This window comes from Boleophthalmus pectinirostris, unplaced genomic scaffold (assembly GCF_026225935.1).
Source record: "Boleophthalmus pectinirostris isolate CB_2022bp ecotype Guang Dong unplaced genomic scaffold, ASM2622593v1 HiC_scaffold_21, whole genome shotgun sequence".
NCBI classification, from domain to species: domain Eukaryota; kingdom Metazoa; phylum Chordata; class Actinopteri; order Gobiiformes; family Gobiidae; genus Boleophthalmus; species Boleophthalmus pectinirostris.
Window position 1 is genome coordinate 3,396,363 of NW_026571175.1, and position 25,197 is coordinate 3,421,559.

Here is a 25,197-nt window from a genome sequence, read left to right on the forward strand (position 1 = left end):
CATGTTATCAACATCATTATAACATAAATCAGAAAATAGTGTACTCTGGGCCCTTTAATAAATACAAGATAGATGTTTAATGCAATACTGTATAACATTTTAGGCAAACTAACTTATCCATGGAGACAAATAAGTGGCGTAAAAAATGACCCTCTGTATTATGAGTGAATCTTGTGCTGTTGTTCAGGTGAAGAGAGATGTGGAGAAGAAGAGAGGAGAGAAATATGAGACTTTTGAAGCCATATCCTACAGGACACAAGTTGTAGCTGGAACCAACTACACTGTCAAGGTCAGTTCCTACAATTGTTTTATTTTTTAATTAACCCAAAGACAATATTCTGATGATGTTTTGACAATAAGAATCCTAAAGATTAGAACTATCACCCTCATGTGTAGTTACCACAGGTACTACCCCAGCAAACAAAGTCATGATTAGACTTTAAGCTCCTATAGAGTTGTTCAGTGTCATGTCACTTCCTGGTTCATCAGTTGATTGAAAACAATGATGTTTACAATTTCCTCTCTTTTTTAAGCGACAGCACGTGTCACGTTAAAAACATATTTCAGTTGTTTGAAGCCAACAAGTTTATAAGCACAGATCTATGGTTATAACATGAAAGTTTAATAAGAATTGGAAGATGAGTTGAAGTGTTGAGCTGTTTTCAGTGATCTGTGCTCATTGGTGTAAAATCCCCCCAAATATTTTTTTCTTCTGCATTATTTCCTCTGCACAGACTAGCTCCTCCCACCTATGTGATGTCAGAAACATGCACCGTGTGACCAGTTCTGACCAATCAGAGTGAGAGCTGCTAGAGTGGAGCCAGTGTGGGCTCAGAGAGGGGCTAGACTAAATCTTACAAAGCAAACTTTTAGGCACTTTGACCATTTAAAACTGTGAAAACATTCATGTTGTGAAAATAGAGAAGAATCCCTATAAAACCTGACCTTAGTGAAAGCTGTGGATGTCCTGTCAGCTGAACATGGGCAGTTTGAATTCCAAAAAAATGCATTGTGTTCTTTGGAAGAATTCTTTCTGAGCCCAATCTCCTGGGAGCTGCAGTACCTGGAGTGGCCACTAGTCTGTCACTCTGGGATGGAGAGGAATGTCTTATCCAGTTCCTGTTGTAGTTCCATGGATTATAACTGTGACTTAAAGTTTATGAGGGAGGTTGAGCTATGAAGCTAGAGTAGGTTTAACCAGCATAAGCAGTGACTGACAGTTAGTGAGATATACACACTGGTCATCCCATGTTACGACAGATTATTACTACATCATTTACATATTTGATACAGTTCAAAGGTCATTGTCTCTTGTTCCATGAATAAGGAACAAAACCAAAGCTAGAAATCAGCTGTGAAGTTTCTGGTTGGACTTGAAAGTGACATCATCTCTTAACAGCTCTATATGACTCTATGGGAGATTCACTGACATTAGAATAAATATTCCAAATTATGATCCACAAATGTTGAACCTTGTCATTATTTGTTTGGACGTGGCTCCACAAACTTGTCATGTTAATCTCCTGATTTAAAGTCCTCTCAAATGACAAGAGTCATGTCTTTGGGGCTGAATAACGGTGACACTCTCTGATCCTCCTTCAATCTTCTTCTTCTTTAGGTCCACATTGGGCAGAACAAACATCTGGAGCTGGTTGTGTTTGTGGGGCTGCCTCACACCAACAGTGGACCAGTCCTCCGCCGTGTTCTGGAGTTGGCGAAATAAAGATCGAAAAAAGTCTGAGCTTCTAAATAATGCACCAACTTTATTTTATACACTCCTGATCAAAATTTTAAGACCAGTTGAAAATCTGCAAGAATTCACATTTTGCACTGTTGGATCTTATGAAGGTTCTAAGTAGTGCTTCAAAAAGCAAAAAGAAGAAATGGGAGAAGAAAAAACTGAGTAAGCAATTTACTGCAAACAACTATTAAACTGAAATAGGCTGTTCATCAAGGTGATCAAAAGTTTAAGACCACATCCTTTTAAAGCTCAAATCTTCATTAAAATGTGGATTCAGTGTCATTTTCTGTCAAGTATCCACACTGTCACCACCTCCTGATAGCAAAGACAAAAAAGATTTCTCTCTTTGAACGCGGTCAGATTAAAGGTTGTATAGAGGATTTTTTAAGGGAAGAGAAATACAGCGACAGTCCTTTTTCAAACGTGCATGCGTGACACCACCTTCCTCCTCCACAACTCCCTCAGTAGAAACATCTCCTCCCGCCTCCATACTCTAGAAATCACGTTTGTTTACAGCCAGTGCGCATTCAGAATTACTGTTGAAGTGACCTGTCTAGAAATAATTTTGCGATCGACGCGTCTTCAGTCTTTAGACCCTTCGTCTGCTTCAGTCGCACCATCTCTGGAAGGAATCTCCAAGAATCACCTCAGTTTGGTTTTGCTCCTTTTCCCCTTCTCTTCTTCTTTCAGTGACCTCAAAAACTTACTTTCTTTTGCGGCGAACTGGTCGTGGATTCTCGTCCGCCGTCGCAACAGAGTTTGTGCGAATTGCGAGGAAGCTGCTGTTTGAAAAAGCCTCTAAGAATCGCTGCATAATCCACGTAATCCCAGCACGCCGCGAGTCAATTACTCTAGAAATGTAGGGAGTTTGATTGACGACCTAACAGCCAATAGAAAATGAGGGAGCCTGGTTGTCTATTGGCTGGTGTTTATCTGGCTTCACTACGTCCACAGTTGATAGATTTTCATTCTTTTTTTTTTTTTGGTCATGATAATTACAAGGCTACTGCGTCTCTGTAGTGGTATTTTAAACTTTCATTGACAATTTGAAACTGAAAAAAAATCCTCCATACAACCTTTAACTCCATCAGCAAGGCCTCGTGCAGCGCGACATTGCTGCTGAGGTTGGACGCAGTAAGACAGTCATTTTAAACTTCTTAAAAGATCCTGAGGGTTAAAGGAAAAAAAGTCAAGTGGTAGACCCAAAAAAATTTCACAAGCCCTGAGACGGATGATCTAGTTGGTCCATCAAGACACGGGACAATCCTCAGCCCAAATTACGCTTGTCAATGGTGCCAACTGCAGTCCCATAACCATTACACAGCATCTGCGAGAGAAGGGTTTTAAGTAGGCCTGTAACGATAACAGATTTAGCTGGACGATTAATTGACCAAAAAATGATTGTGATAAATGATAATCTTGACATTTGGAGACCATTTTCAACTAATATAATGACAATGGATTAAAAATGCAAATACACCCTCTCAAAGACGAATAAACTTTACTTTCTAAAAAACATTTAACACAAGAACTGCACAAGAACCAGAAACAACAGGTCTAAAATAATACAGACTTGTTCACATAAGAATAGCCTAATGCTGTCTGCCCTTGTTAACAAAAATAGACTTGAATAAACCATTGTTGAACCAAACACAACCAAAACGATACATAAATGGATTATTAAATCTCTGTAACAAAATTGCCCTTAAAAGTGATTTTAGTCATTGACTTCCATTGGAATATTGTGTCTCTCTCTCTGTGGCTGCTGCTCTGAGCCTCGTCATTTTGGTCGTCAAATGTTCTCGTCAAGTGTTCGTATTAACCCGTGACACAGGATCCTAGTTCACTATTTTGTCTGTCAGAAAATCATATTCATAATATAGAGCCTGCCTCCTCGCTTAGTCCACTTTTTTATACAGGGATTATTGTTATGTGCTGCACATGTCTCCTGCAGACAGAGCCGCTGTTCTGTCTGGTGTCATGTCGGAGTCTTGTGGGATTTCAGTGGATTTCACGCTCTCTCGGGGGCGGGGATAGTTGTGTTGATCGGGTATAAGTGTATTTCAGCTGCTGGGGTTTGAACCATTTCTTCTCGTCGTTTGTGCACTCACCTGCATTCGACGCTCTCACTAACTACTGTAGATTTGGCATCATGACATATTTTGACACACGGAGATGAACTGTTTTGGTTCTGGCGGTGGCGCTGGCTTTGTGGCTTCGTGTTAATCACACAGAGCGGCGCTTTCTGCACTCGGGCTGCACAGGCATCCGCTGTGTTGAAAGACAAATAATCTGTCTCTACAGTCGATGCCCTATGGTCTATACTGACACGTTGGTTCAAGCATCATTGCGCTGAGGAGACGAGAGGAGTCAGAGAGCGATACGAGCCTTTTGACATTCGGACTCTTTGGTAGGGAGAGGGAGAGACGTCTTCTTCAAGACCTCGTCTCCTTCAACGGCACAAAATTGGCCGTTTGGAGTTTGTACGAGAGCACCAAATGGGACACTGAAAGGTGGAAGAAAATTTTATTTTCTGGTCCTGATGGCTTCCAACCTTACTGGCTCTACTTAGAACCTTCTTAAGATCCAACAGTGCAACATATGAATTTCTGCAAATTTTTAACTGGTCTTAAAGTTTTGATCAGGAGTGTGTAAGATTATAATCTGATACCAAATCAATGATGTCATATGTTTCATATAAACAGTTATGGTGCACACTTCACTAATCTCCTGTGGTTTTGTCTCATTTGTTCTTATCTACTTCTTGTAATAAGTGTTACATCAATATTCTTCAATATTCTATGGTGATGACACACCTGATTGGTCTGTTATTAATGTTCATATCTTGATTTAAAAGTCCTGTGTTACACTAAATTAACTCTTGTGACCTTAAACCATGTTAAAATGTTACCTCCTGATAAACAGATGTGGACTTTTTGGATTGTTTCATTCACACATGTTTGAGTGTCCAGCCTGTCTGCATCCCCAAAGCTCAAAATGCTCTATTTCACCTTGTGATGTCATGAAGTGGTAGTTTTCATGTTATCAGCTCCTTTTACCTTTAGTTCAGTAGAGATTGACAGTTCCAGGGCTGAATGTATCCAAATGATTCTAGTCAAGGTGTCTGGAGTTTAAAAACACAATGGAGCACTTCCTGTATTCCACATGACATCACAGGGTGGAACAGAGTGTTTTCTGTCACAGGTTCAGACAGAAGTGAGAAGAAGCAGTCCAGAAAAAAAAGGTCAAGGACAGACAACAGACCAGCTCCCCCTTACCCCTTAGCCCCTCCCCCTGATCTAATCAGTTCACTTCACTCTGGGTTTTTCAGGTTTAACACTGTACTCATGAACATAAAGCAAACTGTAAACCACCATAATAAAAATACTGTAATAACCTCCCATGTGTCTATCATTTATTAATGATGAACTTAAGAAAACAGAATAAACACACAAATGCCAAGAAGTATTTATGGCACGATCAGGAAGTGCTCCGGTTTGGCCCCTGAACCAGAGAGCAGCGTGGAGACAGCAGAAGGTAAGGAGCATGTGGTGTGTGTGGTGAGTGTGCACCCTGAAAAGCACCAGTGGGAAACAGTTTGAGGGGTTACAGGACCACAGGACACATAAGAAGTCCTGCAGGGAAATGATCTACCAGAGAAGTGGCGGTTCTAGGATTTTTCTGAAACAGGGGCCATTAAGGGGCCACATGTTACATTCAGGGGCCAAGTACAGGGAACAACCAACACACAAATGATTCATTCAGTACAGTGCAAATACAAGCAGAGACAGTAAAAAAAAACACCCTCTACAAGTCTGTTTCTTCTCCCATTAAGTTGTATTGACAATAGGTCGACTGCCGCCAAGAGTTTGGGGGTGGAATTACATCACTGATCATTGAATTCTTCGGTTCTTCTCGTCAGTTGATTGACAGAACAGTTAAAAGTCGGGTCCAAAACTCAGCGGCTCGACTTTTAACTAGAACCTATAAACACGAGAGCATCTCACCTATTTTAGCCTCTCTCCATTTGTTCCCAGTGTCTTTTCGTCTACGTTCAGACAGCAGGGCTCAATTCAGATTTTTTTGTGAAATCCAATGTTTTTGCGAGGTCGTTCACATTTCCAATTAAATGTGACTTGTATGTGACTCCAGTGTGAACAGTAAACGGTCCGAAAGTGTCCCACATGTGCACTGGAGACACGATGGCGTCAACCACAGCGAGCGTCTCTGTGTTTACAGAAGTTGTCCAAACATGGACGCAGCATTGAGCACCTGGAGATTTTAAAGTTCCTCTCGTACCGGAGCCAGAACATGAACAACTTACTTGTTTTAAGAAGGAGATTGAGAAGGAGAAGGACGAGGTTTTTGGTCGTGGTGTTTTGTGGGACACTTTGTTGAAAGGAACGTGTGGATGTGGAGATGGAGCCAAGAGTGGTGAGTGGTGATGTGCTTCACTTCATTAACAATTTTCATATGAGGAGAAGAAGGTTTGTGTACATCTGTCACTTGTTGATAACGTGTAGGTGGATGAATGCACTTTGACTGTTCAGACTGAAGTCACATGTCAAAAGATCAGATATGTATCAGTTTCAGGAGCACATATCCAAGTGTCCTGGGTCACATTTGAAAAAATCGGATCTGTGTCGTTCAGACTGTCATTAAAAGATCAGATACAGGTCACATAAAATCACAAAAAATCGGATTTGAGTCACTTCAGGCTGCAGTTGAACGTAGCTTTAGAGTCAATTTTAGAATTCTTTGATTTACTTTTAAGTGTTTGCACGGCCCAGCGTCCTCCTACCTCACAGACCTGATCCTCCCTTATGCCTCGTCTCGCACTCTCAGGTCAGCAGACCAGCTCCAGCTAAACTTGAGCTTTGTGGGGCCTGTGTGTTTTCTGTTGCTGCTCCTCGGTTCTGGAACCAGTCTCCATTAGAGATTCAACAGGCCGAGTCTGTACCTGTTTTTAAATCACTCCTAAAAACATCTTTTTTTCCACTGTATTTTAACAAGTGACATGTACATTTGTTGTTGTTGAGTATCTTGTTGTTTTCTATGTTTTTAGCAGTTGTATTGTGTGTTGTGTTTGTGTTGTGTTGTCCTTGTTTATTCTGTGTTTGTGTGCAGCACTTTGACCAGCTGTAAAGTTTTTTAAAGTGCTTTATAACTAAAGTTGGTCTGGTATGGTAACAGGGGCACTTCAGGGGCCAATCAGATTAGAGGTGGGGCCAGGACCCCTGCGGCTCCTCCTCTAGACCCGCCCCTGGAGCCTGGCAGGGGAAGAGCTCTCCACACTCTAATATAAGGAGACGGAGAAGAAGGAGAAAGACGCTCTGGTCGGGGGATGATGGGGCAACTATGGGTGCTCCGTCACAGAGGAGAACAGTCTAAATCTGCAGGATTTGTGTGTTAAACATGTGAATGAAACAAAACACAACTCCAGGTCTGTTTGTGATGAAGAAACATTATAATATAGATCAGAAAACAGCATAATAAGGACTCTTCTTCTCTTTCTCTGGTCCATGTTCAGTGTTGTGTCCATCATGTCTCCAAACAGCACAATGACACATGTCCCACTTTAAACAGACAGACTGACTAAGGACAAGTCTGAAGAACCTGTGATGCAGATTAGAGACACACCGAAGTTTAACATGTCCACATTGTCCAATTACTTACAGTCTTTTCTAGGGGAACCATCATTTTTGTCCAGGCCAGTTTCATTAGTTTGTTTTTTTAAATAACTGTGTTGAACAACAATTCAAAAACAGTGTCTGATTTTCATTGGTTATTTGTCAGGAAATGTGTATTTATTATTGCTTTTCTCAGTTTCAAGTTATTTCCTTACCAGAAGGGTACCAATAATTCTGTACACTCCAGTTCCTGTCGACACGAAAAATATCCAAGTCCTAACTTTCATTTTACATTTTGTAAAACCTAAAACACAATGATCAACAATGATCAACAACTTTGTTGCACGATGTCAAGTACGCCCTATGTTTTGGGGTGAACAATTACAATTAATGCTTTGCACTGCTGAACAATCACAATAGGCCCTACGCCACCCATAGCGCTCGGGCCTATTAATAATAATAATATTTTTAACATAGAAGCATCACTTTGTGATACTTAAAAGGCCCTTTGCCAGCTTCTGGCGCTTGGGCTTAATAATAATAACATTTCATTATTGCAACCAAAAATTGTATTTCCTTTGGGATCAATAAAGTATTCATCTATCTTTAACTGAGTCGCCCAGAAAACTTTCTAAACTAAATTGATTAAGTTCACAACTTTTTTTTTTTTTCCATGATGACTGAGGTAATCTAAGTTAATCTAGCCTGAATAAATGGACTTTGCTCTATGTTTTTCAGTGTTACATGATCTGATCTGAGCCTTTGAGCAGATGATTTACAGAAATGTTTAATCATGTTTCAGGACACGACACGACTCTGCTCCTGAAGAGGCTGAAGCAGGAGGGAGACTCATATCAAAGTCAAACCCACTCCACCACTCTGCACATCCAGGTGAGTCTCTCCATTCTGTTTTCATCACAAAAAACTACAAACTCACACAGAAGTCAACCAGGACTAAAACAGGTCTAAACAAGGTCTGAACCAGGACTGAACCAGGTCTAAACAGGGTCTGAACCAGAACTGAACCAGGTCCAGGTTTCACATGATCTGAGACGCTCCTTTGATCCACTAATTTAATCATGAAGAAGGGAGAGCACAGAGCTGTTACTCTGACATTTTTAAAAATGTTTTTTTTTTTTTTTTAATCATCAGATGGAAGCGTCATTTACTGTCTTACTGTGTCATTGTATCTTTTAGGCAAGACAGCACACACCTATGGTGGCACATATACATGTCACTGGAAAGTGCTCACGTCCAGGAACGCACCCGTGGGCTCCATTGTTGACCTCTTTGATTACTCACATACCCAATGCACATTTTTGGAGTTTACGAGAGTTAACCATTACAATTATGGGCAATGCCAGTCTGTACTACTGGATGCCATGAGTGTCACTATTGTGTAGAACTGAGTGTTTGATATAAGGGGATTGGGCAGATAAGGGGACTGTTTTTGGGATGAACAATTACAATTAGACTGCGATCGAGTCCATGGGCGATGCCATCGTGCCATGTCAGCGGGCACCAATCGATGAAATGAGTGCCACTGTTTGGAAAGGGGAGAGCACTTCACGTTCTGTTTGCCTGCGCGGCACTGCTTCACATTGCTGAACAATTACAATAGGTCTTATGCAGTGTTGTGCATGAACGAGTTCAAAAGAAACATGTTCATTTTTCAGTGAACTTTGAACTGAACACAACACTTTTGTAAATCAAGAACTTGAACGTGAATTTGTTTAAATGATGTGAGATGAACGACGTACGTCACTGTTGGGTTCAATTAAACATCAGAATTTGTTTTCACCTGACGAGTGACGATCTGCTCGCGCTTAACCTCGCGAAACCACAGCCGCGTCAACATGAAGGCGACTCCACCGGCAGCTTTAGCGGAACGTACGGGCTCTTGTGTCTCTCAATGGGAAAGTCAATCAAACTTGACTGGGCGCGTTTAGCTGCTTGTATTTACCTTCTGTACAGGCTGACCACGGCAAACGCAAGGATTTCAAAAGTAAATTTCAAAGCACTAATTAACAGTGTATGTGGATCTGGGCTCTTTCACATGATACACAACTGCCCAGGGAGCACAATGTGCTGATGGTAAATGCACAAATACAACAATAAATACATGCTCTCTGTGTATTTTGACGGGGATACGCGCCTACGCTCGTGTAGAGCATCAAAAAATAGGATGGATCCTATTTTCTGAAATCTACACGCACAGGACGTGCTGCTCCGCGCGCGTATTATTTTACTCGGTACATATGTCAGTACCGTGCGTCACAGTGCTTTTTTAACCTGGATTGAAATGGTGGGTTTTTCGTTTTTCTTCATACAAATTTGCTAAAATCACCGCGATATCAGCAGCGGTGAAACGCCGGAGGTTCGCCCGCGTAAACCGTGATCCTGAGCGAAAAGGACCGACGCAGAAGTCCGCGCTCCACCGAGATAAACGCAGCTGACGCCCGATCGCACTCGGGGTTCTCTCAGGGGCGGTCCTAGATTCCAAGTTCTAGTCCAGGATTAGTCCTGGTTTGGTCCTGGTTTAGTCCTGGTTCAGTCCTGGTTTAGTCCTGGTTCAGTTCTGGTTTAGTCCTGGTTTAGTCCTGGTTCAGTTCTGGTTTAGTCCTGGTTCAGTTCTGGTTTAGTCCTGGTTTAGTCTTGGTTTATTCCTGGTTTAGTCCTGGTTCAGTTCTGGTTTAGTCCTGGTTTAGTCCTGGTTCAGTTCTGGTTCAGTTCTGGTTTAGTCCTGGTTCAGTTCTGGTTTAGTCCTGGTTCAGTTCTGGTATACACCTGGTTTAGTCTTGGTTTAGACCTGGTTCAGTCCTGGTTTAGACCTGGTTTAGACCTGGTTTAGACCTGGTTTAGTCCTGGTTCAGTCCTGGTTTAGTCCTGGTTCAGTTCTGGTTTAGTCCTGGTTTAGACCTGGTTTAGTCCTGGTTTAGTTCTGGTTTAGACCTGGTTTAGACCTGGTTTAGTCCTGGTTTAGTCCTGGTTCAGTCCTGGTTTAGTCCTGGTTCAGTTCTGGTTTAGTCCTGGTTTAGACCTGGTTTAGACCTGGTTTAGTCCTGGTTTAGTCCTGGTTTAGACCTGGTTTAGTCCTGGTTTAGTCCTGGTTCAGTCCTGGTTTAGTCCTGGTTCAGTTCTGGTTTAGTCCTGGTTTAGTCCTGGTTCAGTTCTGGTTTAGTCCTGGTTTAGTCCTGGTTCAATTCTGGTTCAGTCCTGGTTTAGTCTTGGTTTATTCCTGGTTTAGTCCTGGTTCAGTTCTGGTTTAGTCCTGGTTCAGTTCTGGTTTAGTCCTGATTCAGTTCTGGTTTAGTCCTGGTTCAGTTCTGGTATACACCTGGTTTAGTCTTGGTTTAGACCTGGTTTAGTCCTGGTTTGGACCTGGTTCAGTTCTGGTTCAGTCCTGGTTTAGACCTGGTTCAGTTCTGGTTTAGTCCTGGTTTAGACCTGGTTTAGACCTGGTTTAGTCCTGGTTTAGACCTGGTTTAGACCTGGTTTAGTCCTGGTTCAGTCCTGGTTCAGTCCATATATGGTGCAAAAGTTCAGCATCTTAACAGTTCTTTTGGTGAGAGTAAATTAACAAATGACTTAGAAATGACAGTAACAAGTCATAAATAAAACATTACAGTTTTAAAGTCACTTGTCCAACAGTGGATCTTGTAAAGTTGTTGTAAACTAGAAGTCAGTTTGAAAAATAAAAGCAGCCTTTCATTTACAGAGCTCATCTAAATATAAAATGAACTGAACTTTGAACTAGTTCGAAATTAAAATTGTGAACTTGCACAACACTGGTCCTATGCCACCCTTGATGATCGGGCCTAAAGCCGCAAGCGACGTCGAACGCCACAAATGCCTCTCCCACACGACCACCCTGGCACGTTATTGTCCCTTCCTGAGAGCCTCCACACGCTGCTCTCAGTGGCTTTGGGACCCTGGACCCTGTGACTCACCACAATAACAAACAAGTCTGACCTCCCTATAACTGTACCATCAGCTGTCGTGTGTTCATCGTGAGCAGGTGACTGCAGCTTGTGACCCATTGGATACTGTACGACACTCACGCAAAGAGGAGCTGAAATTCAGCCCAATTATAAAATTGTTGTGGGGCTAAAATTTGTGTCAAATTCGGCCTGAACAAGGAGTATTAAAATCAATACAAAAACTAACCTCACAACTTTTAAAAACACCGTGGAGCACCTGTATTACAATACTGTGGCAGTTGAGGGGTCAACAATTTGAATAGTTGAAGTGTTGTTTTGTGAAGTGTGGGAGGAGATTGGAAATTGGAAAGTTTTGCTTCATCCATCCCCTTTTCAAACATGTTTGTATTTGTGTCTGTACTGTTATATTGTCATGACAATTGTATGTGCAGGTTTGGGGGAAAAAAAATTCAATTTCAATTTCAGCTCTTCTGTGCGTCAGTGTCGTATCCAAGGGGTCATGAGCTGCAGTCACCAGCTCATCATGAACACAAGACAGCTGCTTGTGCAGTTATAGGGAGGTCAGACATGTTTGATAAGGGTGAGTCACAGGGTCCAGTGTAAGTCCAGCTTTACTTGGAAGGTTTGTTTGCTTTTACTGTCTTTTTCTACAGGGTCATATAAGAAGGAATGTTAAAATCAATACAAGAACTGACTTCACAATCATAATAAGTTTTTGCTGGTTTGATACAATCAAGGAACAAGGAAGAATACAAAAAAGATTAAAATAGTTATGCATTAGGGTATGACTCACCTTGAAGGAGGAAAAACAACATGCAGGTTCATCTAGAAGCCAGAACAGCCAGTTTATAACCAAAAGTAAATAGCTTTTGTGAGGAGGAGGAAGCAGATTTCATTGTTTATACAGTTAGTGAAATGTGAGCCAACAGCTCAACATGTACACCGTAAAAAAACAAAAAACAAAACAGTGTGTACAGCAATTCCCAGACCCAAAAGCATGATTTTATTTATTCACACAATTGTCCAACACAATTCACTTGAAAAAGTCAAATGAAAAACTACAAACTTTCCTAAAATGAAATTAAAGATTTTTCCAGGTTAGTGGAAGTTGGTAAAATGACCCATCTGCAGGTTTTGAATTAGACTTGGTCACATCAGTACCTTCTGGTGACGTGTGATTGATATCTTTGTATAAACCCCATGCTGAGAGACAGAAGCAGACAGGTTCCACACAGGAGCTGAAAACCTTTTTGCCCTGAACTGTGAGTGCTATCTATGGACAAGAACTGACTAATGTCCCTTTCATATAGGTTCAAGGACTCTCACTGAATGCGACTGGGGCAGTGTTGCCAGATGTATAATTATCATTGTATTTGTGCAAAAATTTAGACCCCATAAAGGCTCCATAAAGGCTTAAATCTACAATGTCAGAGTACCAGATAAAGTATTGTTTAGTGATACTTCCTTTCTGTTTCCTTAATCTCAGTTAACATAAATGAAAGTTTAGATACTGGCTCTTCTGAACTCTACATTAATCCCGCCCCCTGTCCCTCTCAGAGCACAGAAGAAAAGAAGCCTTGTAATTTCAAAAGCCGTCACTTCTGGATCTTCACAAAAATGAGAATTACAGCTGCCCCAACCACAACTACAGCAATTATAACAACAAATATAACCACAGGCAACAATGATCGACCCTCGCTTATGCCTATGCCGCACCCGGGCCACGCTGTGCCCTGCACACACGCACCGTGCCCCACAAACGCACCATGCCCCTAGCACTAACTCCTGAATTAACCATAACCCCTAACACTAACCCCTAATCCTACCTGAATTCCTAACTCTAGCCCTTACTGTAGCCCTAACCCTAAATCCTAATATAGTCCTAGCCCCAACTCTATTCCTAACTCTAGCCCCAACCCTAACCCAAGATGGCAACCTTTGAAAAAGCTTTTACCAACTTTTAATGTCCCACTTGGACAGTATAAGTATCATCCGGCATGGTGTTTTGCGAGTCACCTCGGTTCATAATTCCCGATGCATTGAACAGGTCAGAAAACAAAGAAGCAGTCATAGAGTTCATTGTGTGCACTCGGCGCACTGGGGTGCACAGAGTAACCACACTTTGGGGCAGTGTTATAGAGAAGAACACGGCAAAGTGGTTCAAAAAATGCCTTTTACAAATTTCCATTAGATTTACATTAAGACCAAATGACAATACCAAGTTCAGTGTGTGTCCTTTTACGTGTGTTGAGCCCGACACAGACTGGGTTAAGATAAATGAATCAATCATATTTAAAAAGTTTTTCTCCAGAGGTCTGGATTCACAACAAACGTGAATATTAAAATCCCCAACAATCAAAAACTGGTCATAGCGCAGTAATAGGCCAGTCAAGAGATCTGTGAAGTCCTGAATCAAATCTTTATTGAACTTTGGAGGGCGATACACCAAAAGGCACAGAACCAGGGTGTCAAGGCTTTATATGCAAATCTAAAGCTCAAAGCTCAAAAACGGATCAACTGGAATCTGCCGACAGACGTAGCTGGATTTGCGCGCTGTTGCTAGCCCCCCACCTCTGCCAGAAATCCAAGGAGAGTTCAGATAGAAACAGTTGGATGGTACAACATAAAATCCAGATTCTGCAAAGTGAAGAGATCATTCAGGAGAAATGTTTTATTAACTAGCAATCTCGCATTCAAAAGGCCCAAGAGGAGAGTCACATCCTCAGGACTCCGTGTAGAACTACTTCGCAGCAACCAAAGGCAGCTCAATTCCACACCGCGGCGTTTGGCTAGATGCTTGTGGAGAGGCACTACTAGTGGCAGGTGATGCAGGCCAGTGTCTAGGCACGCAGGAGTCACAGACTGGATCCACCCTAGTCCGTGTGATCTTTGAAGTGCTGGGTTTCCAGGAGTGGTAAGGAGAGAAATAATTCCAGAATTGGCTCTCCAGTAAGCCTTCACTCTCACTAAGATGCTGCTGCGTTTTCAGCGCTCTCTGGGCCACGGAGACAGGTGAGAGCAGCAGGTAGACCAGGACTGACGCCAAGTGAGGAAGGAAACAGGATGCTTGATCCTCAAAATTGTGATTAAGAAACAGTTCATGAGACGCTTCAGATCAATAAGTGGCTGGCGATCGTAGACCAGCAGTCCAGAGATATCTTGGCACATAATACAGACTAATGCCACAACAAAGAACAAATTTAACAGAGCAGGTAGACGACTGCCAGTACACGCTGGGCACATCTTGCCTTTCTAATTTTGCTAATAATTTGAGCAAAAACAATATATCTGTTCACATGGGAACAGCATATGATATGTTTTTAAAGCTCTCAACCTTCCCCATTCATTCATTGGTGAATCTCGTGGCGTGAGTTACTGGGATACTGCTGTTCAAAGCTGCACCACGTCCTCTCGCCCATGCGCTCATCACAGTGAATGCAATAGGCCCTACTCCCTGTTGATTAGATTATTTTACCAGTGGATGGAAGATGTGGAATGTAGAAAGCCACTCCTTAAGTGGTGGCATGTGACAAGTTCATTATCAATAAACAAATAGCTAATGCTCAAAACAAAACAAGTGTGACAGTTTGAAAAGTTATGAGGTGTCCAATTCCAAACCACACCTTTGAATAACTCACCTTACCAATACGACATTATTTGAGAGTTTGACATTTTATAATAGTCTTGAAATGTGATACCTGACTTACAGATAAAAGGTGTGCACTGTCGATACGCCCCCGCTGATCGATCACCACCACCTTAAAACAGCGTGCAGACAGAACGCAGCTACAGTCCTGATACTGCGAACAAATCAGAGACATGGAGTCTGACAAAAAGTGTGGAGGCATCGAAGGATCCCCAACCTGCAGACGCAAGAGGTGCAGGACCATCTGTGACTCTGTAAGTATCACACACACTTAAAGCTACACTCTGGAACTTTTCTGGTGAGCAATGCTTGTTTATGTTTTTTTTTTTTTTTTTTTTTTTTTTTTATGGTTTTGTTTTTTATTGCTTAAAAAAAAAGCCTTGAAAAGCATGTATTCTTATCTTGAGTGGGATCACCTCTCCACAGATGTGGCTTGTAACTTGTGTTTCTCAAAGCCTTGCCTTGGTCTATTCTGGGTGTGGCAGGGCATCCAGCTCATCCAAGTTGTGTTCTAATGTCATGTCCTCTGTTTGGTTAGTATTTTACTAAGAATACATCATATTGTGTACGTTTATTTACTTCACATTATATTCAAATTATGAATATATTTAGTTGCAATTATATATTTTTTTTGTTGTCCACACAAGGAGATTTTTTTATTTTCATTTTTTTGCTGTTGCTGTTGGTTCACTCTGAAGTGTGTTTCATGAGTCGTGTGCTTGGATTAGAAAGAACCCACGACCAAAACTGGGCACGAAGCTTTGAGAAACACCTTTGGTCTTGGGCGTGACCCGCTCACCTCCATGGAGAAAAATACATGTAATGTCATACTGTGGAACATTCACAGTAAAGGGCGCTGTACCTGATTGTCTTCAAATCCAAAACAGAACTATATATTTTTTTATAATACATCACTTTTCCTCCTTCAAAGCTCTCAAAGTGCTTTACAACAAGGAACCACTCACACATTCATACACCAGTGTACATAGACACTGTGGGCAAGGTAGGTTAAGTGTCTTGCCCAAGGACACAACGACAGCTTCCTGAGAGCAGGATTCAAACTCCCAATGTTCAGAACAGTGGACAAACACTTTACCAACTGGTCCAAAGTTACTCCTCACTGACCTGATGCATTCTGAACATCCTAATGATTCACCATGATGACTTTATAAGCCATTATAAATAATGCCTGAAGGACTAGCAATATAACAGCACACTTCCTGATTCTCTGACAATAAAACACTTTATAATGGGATGCAGACAGTACACAGTGGAATTATTTTGACCTCAAGAGCTGCTTATACACAATGTGTCTGTAGTGAGGCAAGAATTGAACTCTTCTAAACAGAAAAGCACCAGGTCAGATCTGTGGAGAGGGGCCTATAAAAAGGTCCTGTATTACAGAAAATGGATTCTTGAGTTTTTACACATGTTATAATGTTACCTCATCGTCTACATCTCCAAAGCTCAAAATGCTCTGTTCCACCTTGTGATGTCATGAAGTAGTAGTTTTCAAGTGAACAGCTCCTTTTACTTTTAGTTCAGTAGAGATCGACAATTCCACGACTGAAATCATCCAAATGATTCTAGTGAAGTTGTGGAAAACACAGTGGAGCACTTCCTGTATTATCAGAGGCATCACAAGGTGGAACAGAGTTTTCTGTTTGAGAAAAATTCACACAAATATGTCTGATTTGTGTTAAACATGTGTAAAAAAAAAAAAAAGAAAACACAACTCTGAGGATGTTTTCATGAGGAAATATTATTATAACAGAAAAATTGTGTCATATAGATGTTTAATGCAATACTGTGGAACATTTCAGGCAAACTAACTTATCCATGGAGACAAGTAAGTGTCATAAAAAATGACCTTCTGTATTATGAGTGAATCTTGTGCTGTTGTTCAGGTGAAGAGTGAAGTGGAGAAGCTCACAGGAGAGAATTATAAGATTTTCAGAGCCTTATCCTACAAGAAACAACTTGTAGCTGGAATGAACTACTTCATCGAGGTCAGTTCCTATAATTGTTTTATTTTTTATTAACCCAAAGACAATATTCAGATGATGTTTTGACAATAAGAATCCTAAAGATTAGAACTATCACCCTCATGTGTAATTAGCACAGGTACTACCCCAGCAAACAAAGTCATGATTAGACTTTAAGCTCCTATAGAGTTGTTCAGTGTCATGTCACTTCCTGGTTCATCAGTTGATTGAAAACAATGATGTTTACAATTTCCTCTCTTTTTTAAGCGACAGCACGTGTCACGTTAAAAACATATTTCAGTTGTTTGAAGCCAACAAGTTTATAAGCACAGATCTACGGTTATAACATGAAAGTTTAATAAGAATTGGAAGATGAGCCAAATCTCCCAAAATATATATTTTCTTCTTCATTTCCTACTAGCTCCTCCCACCTGTGTGATGTCAGAAACATGCACCGTGTGACCAGTTCTGACCAATCAGAGTGAGAGCTTAGAGAGGGGCTACACTAAATCTTACAAAGCAAACTTTTAGGCACTTTGACCGTTTAAAAATGTGAAAACATTTTCTCTTGTTTGATGAATAAGGAACAAAACCAAAGCTAGAAATCAGCTGTGAAGTTTCTTGTTGGACTTGGAAGTGACATCCTCTTTTAACAGCTCTATATGACTCTATGGGAGATTCACTGACATTAGAATAAATATTCCAAATTATGATCCACAAATGTTGAACTTTGTCATTATTTGTTTGTTATTTGGCTCCACAAACTTGTCATGTTAATCTCCTGATTTAAAGTCCTCTCAAATGACAAGAGTCACGTCTTTGGGGTTGAATAATGGTGACACTCTCTGACCCTCCTTCAATCTTCTGTTTCTTTAGGTCTTCATTGGGGGGGACAAATATCTGGAGGTGGATGTGTTTGTGGGGCTGCCTCACATCAGCACTGGACCAGTCGTCACCGGTGTAGGGAGATCAAGAAAGAAAGAGTCTGAGCATCTAAATACTGCACCAACTTGATTCTATATAAGTTTATAATCTGATACCAAATCAATGATGTCATATGTTTCATATAAACAGTTATGGTGCACACTTCACTAATCTCCTGTGGTTTTGTCTCATTTGTTCTTATCTACTTCTTGTAATAAGTGTTACATCAATATTCTTCAATATTCTATGGTGATGACACACCTGATTGGTCTGTTATTAATGTTCATATCTTGATTTAAAAGTCCTGTGTTACACTAAATTAACTCTTGTGACCTTAAACCATGTTAAAATGTTACCTCCTGATAAACAGATGTGGACTTTTTGGATTGTTTCATTCACACATGTTTGAGTGTCCAGCCTGTCTGCATCCCCAAAGCTCAAAATGCTCTGTTTCACCTTGTGATGTCATGAAGTGGTAGTTTTCATGTTATCAGCTCCTTTTACCTTTAGTTCAGTAGAGATTGACAGTTCCAGGGCTGAATGTATCCAAATGATTCTAGTCAAGGTGTCTGGAGTTTAAAAACACAATGGAGCACTTCCTGTATTCCACATGACATCACAGGGTGGAACAGAGTGTTTTCTGTCACAGGTTCAGACAGAAGTGAGAAGAAGCAGTCCAGAAAAAAAAAAGGTCAAGGACAGACAACAGAAGGAGCTCCCCCTTACCCCTTAGCCCCTCCCCCTGATCTAATCAGTTCACTTCACTCTGGGTTTTTCAGGTTTAACACTGTACTCATGAACATAAAGCAAACTGTAAACCACCATAATAAAAATACTGTAATAACCTCCCATGTGTCTATCATTTATTAATGATGAACTTAAGAAAACAGAATAAACACACAAATGCCAAGAAGTATTTATGGCACGATCAGGAAGTGCTCCGGTTTGGCCCCTGAACCAGAGAGCAGCATGGAGACAGCAGAAGGTAAGGAGCATGTGGTGTGTGTGGTGAGTGTGCACCCTGAAAAGCACCAGTGGGAAACAGTTTGAGGGGTTACAGGACCACAGGACACATAAGAAGTCCTGCAGGGAAATGATCTACCAGAGAAGTGGCGGTTCTAGGATTTTTCTGAAACAGGGGCCATTAAGGGGCCACATGTTACATTCAGGGGCCAAGTACAGGGAACAACCAACACACAAATGATTCATTCAGTACAGTGCAAATACAAGCAGAGACAGTAAAAAAACACCCTCTACAAGTCTGTTTCTTCTCCCATTAAGTTGTATTGACAATAGGTCGACTGCCGCCAAGAGTTTGGGGGTGGAATTACATCACTGATCATTGAATTCTTCGGTTCTTCTCGTCAGTTGATTGACAGAACAGTTAAAAGTCGGGTCCAAAACTCAGCAGCTCAACTTTTAACTAGAACCTATAAACACGAGAGCATCTCACCTATTTTAGCCTCTCTCCGTCTTTTAGGCTACGTTCAGACAGCAGGGCTTAAAGGGATAGTTCAAGTTTTTTTGACATGAATCTGTATGTCATCCCCGTCAGCAGTGTTGTGCGTCCACACTGACTTACCCCCGACAGCGTCCGGTGAGCCGAGATACTGCCCGTTTTCGGTGCTGATGAAAGTAGTCTGACAAGTTGGCTGGGGACATGAAAATAAAGCGTTTTTCTTCTCAAAACAATATGTGATCAAAAGAGTGATATGTTTGCATCACAAAACCATTGTCCTCAAAAAAGTCAGACCTCATAATCGCTTGGCACTATTTTCTCTCCGTTCGTATCACTGCTGGTTCACTTTGTTTACTGCTCGGAAAGTTGGCGACAAGAACATGTCTGATTATGACACAGACTATGAAGACTTTGCCTTTAGCACAAAGTCAAGGGGAGATCTTTATGAACCCGAATATACTGATGCTGAAATTCACCAGATGGAGTTAGAACGAGCAGAGAGAGAAGAGAGACAGAGAAGTGGTACAAGTTCGAAGCTGGAGCCGTGAGAGACCGAGTGAGCGACAATCACCATCACGTCATTTATAAACTCGTATACAGTGAACATAGAGCCGACACTGTGACTGAAGCATGGACGACTAATAGAAACATGAATCATCCACACGTCCACGTAGCTGCTGCCAATAGTGTACGAGACATTTACAATAGTAATAACAGTCGACTTATAAAGTTATGTTTTGTAGAAGCTTCACTGGTGATATGACACTGAGTGATTTACTGCACACAGAGTTACAGCTGATTCTTGACTCTGTTCTCTTGTAAACACAGCTCTTGTAAACATTCTCTTTGTTCTTACCTGGGTGCAGGTACAGCAGTGCTCTTCTAAACAGATTACTTCCTTTGTCCTGGGCATGAAGGAACATATCTTCGCCGTTGAATTGCGCACTGCACACATGAAGCTTTTTTTTCTTTGGTTTCTACACTGAAGCCTAAGGCAAGAAGCCAATGTCGCCTCAGAGCAATGTCCGTGACAGAAAAACAGTGAAATGTGTAATCACAAGTTCACACCATTTGCTAGATAAATTCTTAAATAGATTATACAAGCTTATATATTTATGGCTCTAGCTCTCACGTTAGCTCTCTCACATTGCGGCGGTCTGAGCACATAAACACTGCCAAACAACTGAAGAAAGTAACCGGCTGTCACCTGGCGGCAGTGTGCAGTGATACAAAAGGAGAGAAAATAGTGTCAAGCGATTATGAGGTCTGACTTTTTTGAGGACGAATGTTTTGTGATGCAAATGTATCACTCTTTTGAACACAGATTGTTTTGAGAAGAAAAGTGCTTTATTATACAGTCCCCAGTCAACTTGTCAGACTACTTTCGTCAGCACCAAAACCGGCCAGGATCTCGGCTCACCGGACGCTGTCGGGGGTAAGTCAGTGTGGATGCACGACACTGCTGACGGGATGACATAGAGAATTATGTCAAAAAAACCCAAACTATCCCTCTAACGCTCAATTCAGATTGTTTTTGTGAAATCCGATGTTTTTGCGAGGTCGTTCACATTTTCAATTAAATGTGACTTGTATCTCCAGTGTGAACATTAAACGGCCCGAAAGTGTCCCACATGTGCACTGGACACGATGACGTCAACCACAGCGAGCGTCTCTGTGTTTACAGAAGTTGTCCAAACATGGATGTGAGCATTGAGCACCTGGAGATTGTTAAAGTTCCTCTCGTACCAGAGCCAGAACATGAACAACTTACTTGTTTTAAGGAGGAGATTGAGAAGGAGAAGGACGAGGTTTTTGGTCGTGGTGTTTTGTGGGACAGTTCGTTGAAAGGAACGTGTGGATGTGGAGATGGAGCCAAGAGTGGTGAGTGGTGATGTGCTTCACTTCATTAACAATTTTCATATGAGGAGAAGAAGGTTTGTGTACATTTGTCACTTGTTGATAACGTGTAGGTGGATGAATGCACTTTGACTGTTCAGACTGAAGTCACATGTCAAAAGATCAGATATGTTTCAGTTTTAGGAGCACATATCCAAGTGTCCTGGGTCACATTTGAAAAAATCTGATCTGTCATTAAAAGATCAGATACAGGTCACATAGGGGCCAAAAAATTGGATTTGAGTCACTTCAGGCTGCAGTTGAACGTAGCTTTAGAGTCAATTTTAGAATTCTTTGATTTACTTTTAAGTGTTTGCACGGCCCAGCGTCCTCCTACCTCACAGACCTGATCCTCCCTTATGCCTCGTCTCGCACTCTCAGGTCAGCAGACCAGCTCCAGCTCACTGTCCCAAAGACTAAACTTGAGCTTCATGAGGCCTGTGTGTTTCCTGTTGCTGCTCCTCGGTTCTGGAACCAGTCTCCATTAGAGATTCAACAGGCCGAGTCTGTACCTGTTTTTAAATCACTCCTAAAAACACCTTTTTTCACTGGCTTTTAACAAGTGACATGTACATTTGTTGTTGTTGAGTAGCTTGTTGTTTTCTATGTTTTTAGCAGTTGTATTGTGTTTGTGTTTGTGTTTTGTGTTGTCCTTGTTTATTCTGTGTTTGTGTGCAGCACTTTGACCAGCTGTAAAGTTTTTTAAAGTGCTTTATAACTAAAGTTGGTCTGGTATGGTAACAGGGGCACTTCAGGGGCCAATCAGATTAGAGGTGGGGCCAGGACCCATGTGGCCCCTCCCCTAGAACCGCCCCTGGAGCCTGGCGGGGGAGCACTGTGCACACTCTAAGGAGAAGACGGAGAAGAAGGAGAAAGACCCTCCGGTCGGGGATGACGTCACAGAGGAGAACAGTCTAAACCTGCATAAACATGTGAATGAAACAAAACACAACTCCAGGTCTGTTTGTGGCAACAGCATAATATGGACTCTTTGAGGACAAGAAAAGCTAAATAAAACACCAGGATCATGTAGCGCAGGTTAATACAAACATCAGAAGGTTAGAATGGCAAACCTGACAACAGTTAGAGAGAGAGAGAGGCGACGGGTTTTCAACAGAGAGTGAATTGGAGTCGATGGAGCTGCAGTATGTCCATGCTCACCTCCCTTTTGGAACACGATGACTTGCAGGTTTACTATGTCCATCTGTATATACACTCGTATCAACGTGCAGTATCACAGTGGCAGAAAGGACGAAGTGTGCAGGACTAAAACATCTTCCTCACTCCTGGTTTGAAAAGGTTCAGGACCTACACTCTTCATCGTTTTGTTTGTCTATTGTCCTGCTTTGTGTTTTATGATATTTTCAAACATATCGTCCATTTCCTCTCATTTGTCTTTAGTCTAGTAGATCTGGATTTCTAGAGTGTTCATGTCTCCACAAACAGATTCTTTCACAGGAAGTGCCCCAGGTTCATTTCTACAGAACACACCCCTATAAACATACTTGGAAATCCTGTGTCAAGATTTCATTTCAGTTCAAAGTCATGATGAATAAGGTTGTGAAAGTATTTCTGATCATTTCTACTGTAGAATTCTGCAGAGGCTATTTGGAGTCCACACAGAAAACTACTGCTAACCAGTTTAACCCTTAGATGCATAAGTGGGGTCAAAAATGAGCCCAAGGGTTGTTATTCTTCAGTATCTTGGAAATTAAAAGTATTTTTATTTTCATATTCTGGGTATTCCTCATAAAACACGTTTGTGACCTGAGGACATAGCATTTTAATTTTTTTTTATTTTTCATACTTTTTAAGGAACTGTAGCTTTTGTATCACTACCCCACTCTTCCATAAGTGGGGTCAAAATGACTACAGACATTTCCTAAGGAATCTCAAGGGTTAGACCTAAAAACGTTTGATTCTTATCAACTGTGAGTGTCAGTTTACATTTACTGTGGCACTTACACGTCTGATGGCAGCAGTCTCACCACCCAGGAGCTCATTTTTACACAGAAACATACTACATGTAAGTATTATCTTCATTTATCAACTTCATTTCCACATTCATGACTTTTCTGTGAAAGAGTATTAGTATTATTGTCATCAAATGTTGTTATCATACTACAGAGTAATTTTAGTACTGTCATGTAGCTCCTGAGCTACAGGTTGGAGTCCCCTGATGTACATTATGAAGAGGAGGGGGCCGAGAACTGAACCAACCACTTGCTAAAAGCATGGTTAGCATTTTGGAAAAACATGCGTTGGCAGCTTTTATGGTAGCCACAATCCAAAGACAATTCATCAGGAACTGATTCAACAACATCTTGCTAACCAGCACCATCAAATGTTTGTGTGTGAAGTTTGTTTTTCATATCATGGATCGCAGTAAATGCACTCAGTGGATCAGCCTTAGAAGACAAAAGTATGAACTTATCATTTACTGTCCTTTTGTAACCATGCAGGCTGTAGTTTTGCAGAGATGCTGAGGTGGAGGTTTCTTCGTTGAAGAACTCTGACCAGCTGTCCAGTCTTCATCATTTTGTTGTTTCTTTGCATGTTGTCTGCTTTCAATAGTATATTGTTGCATTACACCATCTGAAAATCAATATATTCATTACAACAGTGAAATAATGTGCAGTATTCAGTGTGTAAATATACAAGAACTGAGACCCAATGTTTTTCTAATTTCATTGAAGTTTAGCCTCAAACAGAGATTTCTTACTGATGATATTACACACACACACACACACACACACAGAGTCGGCGTCAGAGCACGTCTACTGGAGGGGCGTGGGTCACCATCGGGGGGGCACTGCCATTTGAGAAATATTTTAACGTGGTGGAGTCATACACAGCAGAAATCAACTCTCAAACACGTTTTTCTTTAACAGTATAAGGCTAATTATGTGTTGTTGTTATTATTATCATTATTATGAATATTATTATTATTAGCTGCAATAGGGGTTGAGGGGTAGCTGCAATAAGTCCTGCCACTGGTTGTAAACATTAAACAACAGCCTCTCGTCAAAAACACCCTGTACATCGGGCAGCACCAGGGCTGTAGTGGGCGTGGTATGCGAGGGCTCGCCGTCCACACACTTCTCCTGATGTGAGATATAAAAAAATTAAAAATTAAAACATTGTGGTATTATTTGGGGGGGCACCAAGGTCAAAATTATAAATATATATTATGAATATTTTGGTTACTAGTGGCTGAACTATATCAGAGCACAATGAACAGCCACGCGAAAACTTTACGCAACAACACAACGTAACACGCCGCTCACACCCAGACCAACAATGTCAATAAAACTACAATAAGATAAGAGGCTCTGGTCACAACATGAACACAGAAGCCGCTCCTACAGCACACGACAGAACAACCAGAGCAGGTCCATCACACCAACCAGCTCATTTAACTATTAACACTATTTACCTGTGAGGCTCCATGTTCAGATTTGCCCCAAACTAATGAAAACAAGCATCTTACCTTCTCCAGAGACTGAAGCAAAGTGTTTCCTCGATCCACTGTCCCACTGGTTCTGTCTCCAAAAGTCTATTGTCCAATATGAAGAAATGAAACTGGTCCAAATCCTGGCCCAGTCAGATCCGTGACGCGAGGTCCGGGAGCCAAATGCACGAGCTGGTTGTAAAACTAAAACTTAATCCCGCTTGCTACTTAAATCTGAATGTTACACCAGTTCATATTAGCACTAGCAGTGGTAGCGACAGCCCCGGGTCCTGTGTGGAGGTTTATGCTAAAGTAGCAGCTGCCGCTAATCATGAAGCTGTTACGAGTTGACGCAGCAGGTTGACGTGATGTGAGTGACAGAACAGTTGTCCAATCACACTACACTAAATAAACAGAGACTGTGATATCATTGGTCTGGACGCTAAAGTTTGTGCCCTCAGCCCGAAATGCGTCAATCAAAATCATTTTAAAATAGCAATAATAACGGCCTGTGCTGGAGGGTG

General features: G+C 41.4%; 2 protein-coding genes across 3 annotated transcripts in view; both read left to right on the forward strand.

Moving 5' to 3' along the window:
* The window catches only part of LOC110159253 (uncharacterized), a 21,194-nt gene extending 16,058 nt beyond the window's left edge, over positions 1 to 5,136 (forward strand). For both annotated transcript variants that reach the window (XM_055157153.1, XM_055157154.1), the window contains 2 exons: positions 188 to 289; positions 1,619 to 5,136. In XM_055157153.1, coding sequence (XP_055013128.1) covers positions 188 to 289; positions 1,619 to 1,723 — 207 coding nt within the window. In that variant the 3' untranslated portion in view covers positions 1,724 to 5,136. The remainder of the gene's footprint in view (positions 1 to 187; positions 290 to 1,618) is intronic.
* A 10,025-nt stretch (positions 5,137 to 15,161) lies between these two features.
* LOC129410140 (cystatin-A1-like) lies at positions 15,162 to 18,716 on the forward strand (the record flags this gene model as incomplete). Its single annotated transcript, XM_055157584.1, has 3 exons — positions 15,162 to 15,212; positions 16,866 to 16,967; positions 17,820 to 18,716. Coding segments are annotated over 3 exons (291 nt in total), but the record flags the coding sequence as incomplete, so codon positions are not given.
* Positions 18,717 to 25,197: the final 6,481 nt, after the last annotated feature.